Raw genomic sequence first — 10,981 nt, forward strand, 5'->3', positions numbered from 1 at the left:
TCAAAATGACCCATTTTACAAAAGAAATCAAAAGCAACAGAATGGCTTCGGTTAGACAACCTATTGAGACACACATTTAGTGCCAGTAGTGTTCGAAAACAGGTTGGGGACATAAAAGATAATTTCAGTCATGGCCATCAAAACTTCAAATTTCTTGCCACTGATGCTAGTATAATTTGCTCATTTCATACACCAGCCTATAGGTAATTTATCCGGAACATGTTGAACACAAAGTGAGCATAGTAAAAGGATTTCTCTTTACAAGGATTTTTGCCTGGGTTGCTTTTCTAACATGTCATTGTTTTACACAGTAATATAATAATGTATTTGGACAATATCTTAACTATAACAACAAGATCGTTTTATTGAATATTACCCTTGCTAATAAATTATTAAAATCTCCCTGCATCTTAGCATGTCTCCTGTTTTCAGTGTTAAGTACTTACTTGGTGGTGGAACTGGTGGACATGTTATCTCGCTTGTTCTTTTCTCGCAGTTGCTGTCACACACAAGACTGTAGCATTTTCCATCCTTTTCATGGCTGTGGCTGCTTTCTATTTCCTGATCTGCAAGAAGAAAGAAAAGAAAGCTACTGGTAATTGCTTGTTCTTGATCATATCAACTATAGGTAACGGCAGTGTTCTGTCTGGCTATTGTGAAGTTCCTCTGATTCTAGTATTGCATTCTTTACCTGGCACATAGACTCTTCCCTCGTGATGACAGACACATTTTCTTTTGTGTGGTGTTGTGGCTGTTAGAATAAATTAAAAATGAGAAACAAATTAGATGACATTGCTAACAGGATATTGACTAATGTTTGGTGCAAAATAAAATCATATTCCTCACATTTTAATAAATCTATCAATGGGGACTATGCATCCCTTCAACTTTAAATAAAAGGCCATCTCCCTGTGCCCTTTGCATTAAAGGAACATTGACTTTTTTTTTCTCCCTTGGTTATTATCTACTGGAAATATAGCTATGATACTTTGCACTTATTTTTGTCTTTGGGTAGACATCCCCTTTCACTGTATCATATCCCTGCCTATTTGTCATTTATTTTAAACATGGCAAACACCAACAGTGTAACCATAAAAGGAATTTTCTTTTCCGGAATTATGGTGTGGGTGACTTTTCTTACATTTTATTGTATTTCTCAGTGATACAGTGGTGCTCCATGATAATAATATGCATATGAAAATGTCATCACTTTTTTGTAATATTTCTTCCTATTCCCGCTATTAGCATCTTGCAGTCTCCCTCAGTGTTAAAGTGCCTCTTGTAGTTGTAAGTACTTACTTGGTGGTGTAACTGGTGGACATGTTATCTCGCTTGTTCTTTTCACGCAGTTGCTGTCACATACAAGACTGTAGCATTTTCCATCCTTTTCACTACTGTGGCTGCTTATTATTTCCTGGTCTGCATGAAGAAGGAAAAGAAGTCCACTGTTTAAGTTCTTGTTCTTGACTATATCAGCAGTAGGTAACTGCCTTGCTCTTTATGGCTATCGTAGAATTCCGCGGATTCTCCTGCATCTTCTGTGACAAATAATTCTCACCTGCACCAGGGGGCTCATTTATTTATCATACTAAACACTTTTTACTGGGGAAATGGTGAGTAATGTGGTACGGTGTTAGCATAAATTAATCATTAAACCGTACTCTGTCTGTATGTACGTATGTATGTTCGTATGTAGATAGAATAGTTTGCCAGTATGAGCAATACCGTCTAGCAACAGCTGCACAAGATCCAGGAGCAGGTTTTCAGAGAAATTGGCATATTTAGTTGGTTTATGGCAGGTTTTTGGCTCAAGTGAGAGGTAGCCACCCATGGGCTGATCCTATCTAGGAGTGCACAACAAGCGTTTGGACATTTATAGTCACCGATACTCTGGGCTTTCAAAAGGTTTTGCTCCGAAAGCCTGCTTGCTAAAATAAAAACTCTCCACAATGTTTTTGTCAGAAGCTGCTTCAAGTAGGGAAGGTACATAAATTACAAAACAGCTTTACGTTTACAGTAAATTTTGCTTGACATAAGATCCTCTTTAAAGAACACCCAAACATGCTAGTACTGACTGATTTACCTGGCATGTACACTCTTCCATCATGATGACAGAGACATTTTCTTTCATGTGGTGTTGTGGCTGTTGGAGTAAATTGGAAAGTTGAAAAAAATTAGACATTGCTAACAGGATATGCAATAATGTTTGATGCAAAGTGTAACCATATTACTTCAATTTAAAATATTATATTAATCTTTTTTAAGTCAAAAAATTCAATACACCAGAAAAGTCTAGGGATAGATGCCCCCTTTAAGGCTTTAAAATAGTTTTAAAAAAATTACGAAGAGAAGCAGCATTGGAAGTTTCACATCAACTGAGAAACATATTGAGTGCCAATAACGGGCCATATTCATTTCAGTGTGAAAAAGTTTTACCATGTAAAAACTCATGGATGAGATTCAATTCAAAGAGAAAGAACGTTTCTACAAATTCAGCTCCAGTTTTTCCCCACAGACTTCATTCGAGTTTTCCAAGTGATTAACAACGAGATAATATTTTCTGAATTGAATTGCATCTCAAATGAAATCTTGTCCATGAGTTTTCCCATGGTGAACTACTTTCATACATGTATCTATTGGTTATTTATTTCAAACATAGCAAACACAAAGTAAGCATAGTAAAAGGATTACTTAATACCAGGATTATTTCACGGTTTACTTTTCTTACATGTCATTGTATTACACAGCAATATAATAACGCAATCGGACAATATCTTCAATATAACAACATGATCTTTTGATTGAGTATTTTCTTCTTGCCCCTGCTATTAACATCTTTAAATCTCCCTGCATCTTAGCATGTCTCCTGTTTAGTGGTAATTACTTACTACGTTGTCGAACTGGTGGACATGTTATCTCGCTTGTTCTTTTCTCGCAGTTGCTGTCACACACAAGACTGTAGCATTTTCCATCCTTTTCACGGCTGTGGCTGCTTTCTATTTCCTGATCTGCAAGAAGAAAAGAAAAGAAAGCTACTGGTAATTGCTTGTTCTTGATCATATCAACTATAGGTAACGGCAGTGTTCTGTCTGGCTATTGTGAAGTTCCTCTGATTCTAGTATTGCATTCTTTACCTGGCACATAGACTCTTCCCTCGTGACGACAGACACATTTTCTTTTGTGTGGTGTTGTGGCTGTTAGAATAAATTAAAAATGAGAAACAAATTAGATGACATTGCTAACAGGATATTGACTAATGTTTGGTGCAAAATAAAATCATATTCCTCACATTTTAATAAATCTATCAATGGGGGACTATGCATCCCTTCAACTTTAAATAAAAGGCCATCTCCCTGTGCCCTTTGCATTAAAGGAACATTGACTTTTTTTTCTCCCTTGGTTATTATCTACTGGAAATATAGCTATGATACTTTGCACTTATTTTTGTCTTTGGGTAGACATCCCCTTTCACTGTATCATATCCCTGCCTATTTGTCATTTATTTTAAACATGGCAAACACCAACAGTGTAACCATAAAAGGAATTTTCTTTTCCGGAATTATGGTGTGGGTGACTTTTCTTACATTTTATTGTATTTCTCAGTGATACAGTGGTGCTCCATGATAATAATATGCATATGAAAATGTCATCACTTTTTTGTAATATTTCTTCCTATTCCCGCTATTAGCATCTTGCAGTCTCCCTCAGTGTTAAAGTGCCTCTTGTAGTTGTAAGTACTTACTTGGTGGTGTAACTGGTGGACATGTTATCTCGCTTGTTCTTTTCACGCAGTTGCTGTCACATACAAGACTGTAGCATTTTCCATCCTTTTCACTACTGTGGCTGCTTATTATTTCCTGGTCTGCATGAAGAAGGAAAAGAAGTCCACTGTTTAAGTTCTTGTTCTTGACTATATCAGCAGTAGGTAACTGCCTTGCTCTTTATGGCTATCGTAGAGTTCCGCGGATTCTCCTGCATCTTCTGTGACAAATAATTCTCACCTGCACCAGGGGGCTCATTTATTTATCATACTAAACACTTTTTACTGGGGAAATGGTGAGTAATGTGGTACGGTGTTAGCATAAATTAATCATTAAACCGTACTCTGTCTGTATGTACGTATGTATGTTCGTATGTAGATAGAATAGTTTGCCAGTATGAGCAATACCGTCTAGCAACAGCTGCACAAGATCCAGGAGCAGGTTTTCAGAGAAATTTGCATATTTAGTTGGTTTATGGCAGGTTTTTGGCTCAAGTGAGAGGTAGCCACCCATGGGCTGATCCTATCTAGGAGTGCACAACAAGCGTTTGGACATTTATAGTCACCGATACTCTGGGCTTTCAAAAGGTTTTGCTCCGAAAGCCTGCTTGCTAAAATAAAAACTCTCCACAATGTTTTTGTCAGAAGCTGCTTCAAGTAGGGAAGGTACATAAATTACAAAACAGCTTTACGTTTACAGTAAATTTTGCTTGACATAAGATCCTCTTTAAAGAACACCCAAACATGCTAGTACTGACTGATTTACCTGGCATGTACACTCTTCCATCATGATGACAGAGACATTTTCTTTCATGTGGTGTTGTGGCTGTTGGAGTAAATTGGAAAGTAGAAATAAATTAGACATTGCTAACAGGATATGCAATAATGTTTGATGCAAAGTGTAACCATATTACTTCAATTTAAAATATTATATTAATCTTTTTTAAGTCAAGAAAATTCAATACACCAGAAAAGTCTAGGGATAGATGCCCCCTTTAAGGCTTTAAAATAGTTTTAAAAAAATTACGAAGAGAAGCAGCATTGGAAGTTTCACATTAACTGAGAAACATATTGAGTGCCAATAACGGGCCATATTCATTTCAGTGTGAAAAAGTTTTACCATGTAAAAACTCATGGATGAGATTCAATTCAAAGAGAAAGAACGTTTCTACAAATTCAGCTCCAGTTTTTCCCCACAGACTTCATTCGAGTTTTCAAGTGATTAACCACGAGATAATATTTTCTGAATTGAATTGCATCTCAAATGAAATCTTGTCCATGAGTTTTCCCATGGTGAACTACTTTCATACATGTATCTATTGGTTATTTATTTCAAACATAGCAAACACAAAGTAAGCATAGTAAAAGGATTACTTAATACCAGGATTATTTCACGGTTTACTTTTCTTACATGTCATTGTATTACACAGCAATATAATAACGCAATCGGACAATATCTTCAATATAACAACATGATCTTTTGATTGAGTATTTTCTTCTTGCCCCTGCTATTAACATCTTTAAATCTCCCTGCATCTTAGCATGTCTCCTGTTTAGTGGTAATTACTTACTACGTTGTCGAACTGGTGGACATGTTATCTCGCTTGTTCTTTTCTCGCAGTTGCTGTCACACACAAGACTGTAGCATTTTCCATCCTTTTCACGGCTGTGGCTGCTTTCTATTTCCTGATCTGCAAGAAGAAAGAAAAGAAAGCTACTGGTAATTGCTTGTTCTTGATCATATCAACTATAGGTAACGACAGTGTTCTGTCTGGCTATTGTGAAGTTCCTCTGATTCTAGTATTGCATTCTTTACCTGGCACATAGACTCTTCCCTCGTGACGACAGACACATTTTCTTTTGTGTGGTGTTGTGGCTGTTAGAATAAATTAAAAATGAGAAACAAATTAGATGACATTGCTAACAGGATATTGACTAATGTTTGGTGCAAAATAAAATCATATTCCTCACATTTTAATAAATCTATCAATGGGGACTATGCATCCCTTCAACTTTAAATAAAAGGCCATCTCCCTGTGCCCTTTGCATTAAAGGAACATTGACTTTTTTTTTCTCCCTTGGTTATTATCTACTGGAAATATAGCTATGATACTTTGCACTTATTTTTGTCTTTGGGTAGACATCCCCTTTCACTGTAACATATCCCTGCCTATTTGTCATTTATTTTAAACATGGCAAACACCAACAGTGTAACCATAAAAGGAATTTTCTTTTCCGGAATTATGGTGTGGGTGACTTTTCTTACATTTTATTGTATTTCTCAGTGATACAGTGGTGCTCCATGATAATAATATGCATATGAAAATGTCATCACTTTTTTGTAATATTTCTTCCTATTCCCGCTATTAGCATCTTGCAGTCTCCCTCAGTGTTAAAGTGCCTCTTGTAGTTGTAAGTACTTACTTGGTGGTGTAACTGGTGGACATGTTATCTCGCTTGTTCTTTTCACGCAGTTGCTGTCACATACAAGACTGTAGCATTTTCCATCCTTTTCACTACTGTGGCTGCTTATTATTTCCTGGTCTGCATGAAGAAGGAAAAGAAGTCCACTGTTTAAGTTCTTGTTCTTGACTATATCAGCAGTAGGTAACTGCCTTGCTCTTTATGGCTATCGTAGAGTTCCGCGGATTCTCCTGCATCTTCTGTGACAAATAATTCTCACCTGCACCAGGGGGCTCATCTATTTATCATTCTAAACACTTTTTACTGGGGAAATGGTGAGTAATGTGGTACGATGTTAGCATAAATTAATCATTAAACCGTACTCTGTCTGTATGTACGTATGTATGTTCGTATGTAGATAGAATAGTTTGCCAGTATGAGCAATACCGTCTAGCAACAGCTGCACAAGATCCAGGAGCAGGTTTTCAGAGAAATTTGCATATTTAGTTGGTTTATGGCAGGTTTTGGCTCAAGTGAGAGGTAGCCACCCATGGGCTAATCCTATCTAGGAGTGCACAACAAGCGTTTGGACATTTATAGTCACCGATACTCTGGGCTTTCAAAAGGTTTTGCTCCGAAAGCCTGCTTGCTAAAATAAAAACTCTCCACAATGTTTTTGTCAGAAGCTGCTTCAAGTAGGGAAGGTACATAAATTACAAAACAGCTTTACGTTTACAGTAAATTTTGCTTGACATGAGATCCTCTTTAAAGAACACCCAAACATGCTAGTACTGACTGATTTACCTGGCATGTACACTCTTCCATCATGATGACAGAGACATTTTCTTTCATGTGGTGTTGTGGCTGTTGGAGTAAATTGGAAAGTAGAAAAAAATTAGACATTGCTAACAGGATATGCAATAATGTTTGATGCAAAGTGTAACCATATTACTTCAATTTAAAATATTATATTAATCTTTTTAAGTCAAAAAAATTCAATACACCAGAAAAGTCTAGGGTAGATGCCCCCTTTAAAGCTTTAAAATAGTTTTAAAAAAATTAGGAACAGAAGCAGCATTGGAAGTTTCACATCAACTGAGAAACATATTGAGTGCCAATAACGGGCCATATTCATTTCAGTGTGAAAAAGTTTTACCATGTAAAAACTCATGGATGAGATTCAATTCAAAGAGAAAGAACGTTTCTACAAATTCAGCTCCAGTTTTTCCCCACAGACTTCATTCGAGTTTTCAAGTGATTAACCACGAGATAATATTTTCTGAATTGAATTGCATCTCAAATGAAATCTTGTCCATGAGTTTTCCCATGGTGAACTACTTTCATACATGTATCTATTGGTTATTTATTTCAAACATAGCAAACACAAAGTAAGCATAGTAAAAGGATTACTTAATACCAGGATTATTTCCTGGTTTACTTTTCTTACATGTCATTGTATTACACAGCAATATAATAACGCAATCGTACAATATCTTCAATATAACAACATGATCTTTTGATTGAGTATTTTCTTCTTGCCCCTGCTATTAACATCTTTAAATCTCCCTGCATCTTAGCATGTCTCCTGTTTAGTGGTAATTACTTACTACGTTGTCGAACTGGTGGACATGTTATCTCGCTTGTTCTTTTCTCGCAGTTGCTGTCACACACAAGACTGTAGCATTTTCCATCCTTTTCACGGCTGTGGCTGCTTTCTATTTCCTGATCTGCAAGAAGAAAAGAAAAGAAAGCTACTGGTAATTGCTTGTTCTTGATCATATCAACTATAGGTAACGGCAGTGTTCTGTCTGGCTATTGTGAAGTTCCTCTGATTCTAGTATTGCATTCTTTACCTGGCACATAGACTCTTCCCTCGTGACGACAGACACATTTTCTTTTGTGTGGTGTTGTGGCTGTTAGAATACATTAAAAATGAGAAACAAATTAGATGACATTGCTAACAGGATATTGACTAATGTTTGGTGCAAAATAAAATCATATTCCTCACATTTTAATAAATCTATCAATGGGGACTATGCATCCCTTCAACTTTAAATAAAAGGCCATCTCCCTGTGCCCTTTGCATTAAAGGAACATTGACTTTTTTTTTTCTCCCTTGGTTATTATCTACTGGAAATATAGCTATGATACTTTGCACTTATTTTTGTCTTTGGGTAGACATACCCTTTCACTGTATCATATCCCTGCCTATTTGTCATTTATTTTAAACATGGCAAACACCAACAGTGTAACCATAAAAGGAATTTTCTTTTCCGGAATTATGGTGTGGGTGACTTTTCTTACATTTTATTGTATTTCTCAGTGATACAGTGGTGCTCCATGATAATAATATGCATATGAAAATGTCATCACTTTTTTGTAATATTTCTTCCTATTCCCGCTATTAGCATCTTGCAGTCTCCCTCAGTGTTAAAGTGCCTCTTGTAGTTGTAAGTACTTACTTGGTGGTGTAACTGGTGGACATGTTATCTCGCTTGTTCTTTTCACGCAGTTGCTGTCACATACAAGACTGTAGCATTTTCCATCCTTTTCACTACTGTGGCTGCTTATTATTTCCTGGTCTGCACGAAGAAGGAAAAGAAGTCCACTGTTTAAGTTCTTGTTCTTGACTATATCAGCAGTAGGTAACTGCCTTGCTCTTTATGGCTATCGTAGAGTTCCGCGGATTCTCCTGCATCTTCTGTGACAAATAATTCTCACCTGCACCAGGGGGCTCATCTATTTATCATACTAAACACTTTTTACTGGGGAAATGGTGAGTAATGTGGTACGGTGTTAGCATAAATTAATCATTAAACCGTACTCTGTCTGTATGTACGTATGTATGTTCGTATGTAGATAGAATAGTTTGCCAGTATGAGCAATACCATCTAGCAACAGCTGCACAAGATCCAGGAGCAGGTTTTCAGAGAAATTTGCATATTTAGTTGGTTTATGGCAGGTTTTTGGCTCAAGTGAGAGGTAGCCACCCATGGGCTGATCCTATCTAGGAGTGCACAACAAGCGTTTGGACATTTATAGTCACCGATACTCTGGGCTTTCAAAAGGTTTTGCTCCGAAAGCCTGCTTGCTAAAATAAAAACTCTCCACAATGTTTTTGTCAGAAGCTGCTTCAAATAGGGAAGGTACATAAATTACAAAACAGCTTTACGTTTACAGTAAATTTTGCTTGACATAAGATCCTCTTTAAAGAACACCCAAACATGCTAGTACTGACTGATTTACCTGGCATGTACACTCTTCCATCATGATGACAGAGACATTTTCTTTCATGTGGTGTTGTGGCTGTTGGAGTAAATTGGAAAGTAGAAAAAATTAGACATTGCTAACAGGATATGCAATAATGTTTGATGCAAAGTGTAACCATATTACTTCAATTTAAAATATTATATTAATCTTTTTTAAGTCAAAAAAATTCAATACACCAGAAAAGTCTAGGGGTAGATGCCCCCTTTAAAGCTTTAAAATAGTTTTAAAAAAATTAGGAACAGAAGCAGCATTGGAAGTTTCACATCAACTGAGAAACATATTGAGTGCCAATAACGGGCCATATTCATTTCAGTGTGAAAAAGTTTTACCATGTAAAAACTCATGGATGAGATTCAATTCAAAGAGAAAGAACGTTTCTACAAATTCAGCTCCAGTTTTTCCCTACAGACTTCATTCGAGTTTTCAAGTGATTAACCACGAGATAATATTTTCTGAATTGAATTGCATCTCAAATGAAATCTTGTCCATGAGTTTTCCCATGGTGAACTATTTTCATACATGTATCTATTGGTTATTTATTTCAAACATAGCAAACACAAAGTAAGCATAGTAAAAGGATTACTTAATACCAGGATTATTTCCTGGTTTACTTTTCTTACATGTCATTGTATTACACAGCAATATAATAACGCAATCGGACAATATCTTCAAAATAACAACATGATCTTTTTATTATTGAGTATTTTCTTCTTGCCCCTGCTATTAACAACTTTAAATCTCCCTGCATCTTAGCATGTCTCCTGTTTAGTGGTAATTACTTACTACGTTGTCGAACTGGTGGACATGTTATCTCGCTTGTTCTTTTCTCGCAGTTGCTGTCACACACAAGACTGTAGCATTTTCCATCCTTTTCACGGCTGTGGCTGCTTTCTATTTCCTGATCTGCAAGAAGAAAGAAAAGAAAGCTACTGGTAATTGCTTGTTCTTGATCATATCAACTATAGGTAACGGCAGTGTTCTGTCTGGCTATTGTGAAGTTCCTCTGATTCTAGTATTGCATTCTTTACCTGGCACATAGACTCTTCCCTCATGACGACAGACACATTTTCTTTTGTGTGGTGTTGTGGCTGTTAGAATAAATTAAAAATGAGAAACAAATTAGATGACATTGCTAACAGGATATTGACTAATGTTTGGTGCAAAATAAAATCATATTCCTCACATTTTAATAAATCTATCAATGGGGACTATGCATCCCTTCAACTTTAAATAAAAGGCCATCTCCCTGTGCCCTTTGCATTAAAGGAACATTGACTTTTTTTTTTCTCCCTTGGTTATTATCTACTGGAAATATAGCTATGATACTTTGCACTTATTTTGTCTTTGGGTAGACATCCCCTTTCACTGTATCATATCCCTGCCTATTTGTCATTTATTTTAAACATGGCAAACACCAACAGTGTAACCATAAAAGGAATTTTCTTTTCCGGAATTATGGTGTGGGTGACTTTTCTTACATTTTATTGTATTTCTCAGTGATACAGTGGTGCTCCATGATAATAATATGCATATGAAAATGTCATCACT

At 36.3% G+C, this 10,981-nt stretch overlaps 1 protein-coding gene across 1 annotated transcript; it reads right to left on the reverse strand.

Annotated features, from left to right (window-relative positions):
- Positions 1-556: 556 nt before the first annotated feature.
- Positions 557-10,474, reverse strand: LOC121402946. The gene is made up of 15 exons (XM_041589956.1): positions 10,217-10,474; positions 9,410-9,469; positions 8,626-8,745; positions 8,017-8,076; positions 7,771-7,890; positions 6,968-7,027; positions 6,185-6,304; positions 5,577-5,636; positions 5,332-5,451; positions 4,527-4,586; positions 3,743-3,862; positions 3,135-3,194; positions 2,889-3,008; positions 2,084-2,143; positions 557-1,419 (listed from the first exon to the last, which is right to left on the reverse strand). The coding sequence occupies exons 2-15, from the start codon at positions 9,414-9,416 to the stop codon at positions 1,268-1,270; spliced, it is 1,239 nt and encodes a 412-aa protein (XP_041445890.1). The 5' UTR covers positions 9,417-9,469; positions 10,217-10,474; the 3' UTR covers positions 557-1,267.
- Between the last annotated feature and the right edge of the window lie 507 nt (positions 10,475-10,981).

Source organism: Xenopus laevis, chromosome 4L (genome assembly GCF_017654675.1).
Source record: "Xenopus laevis strain J_2021 chromosome 4L, Xenopus_laevis_v10.1, whole genome shotgun sequence".
NCBI classification, from domain to species: domain Eukaryota; kingdom Metazoa; phylum Chordata; class Amphibia; order Anura; family Pipidae; genus Xenopus; species Xenopus laevis.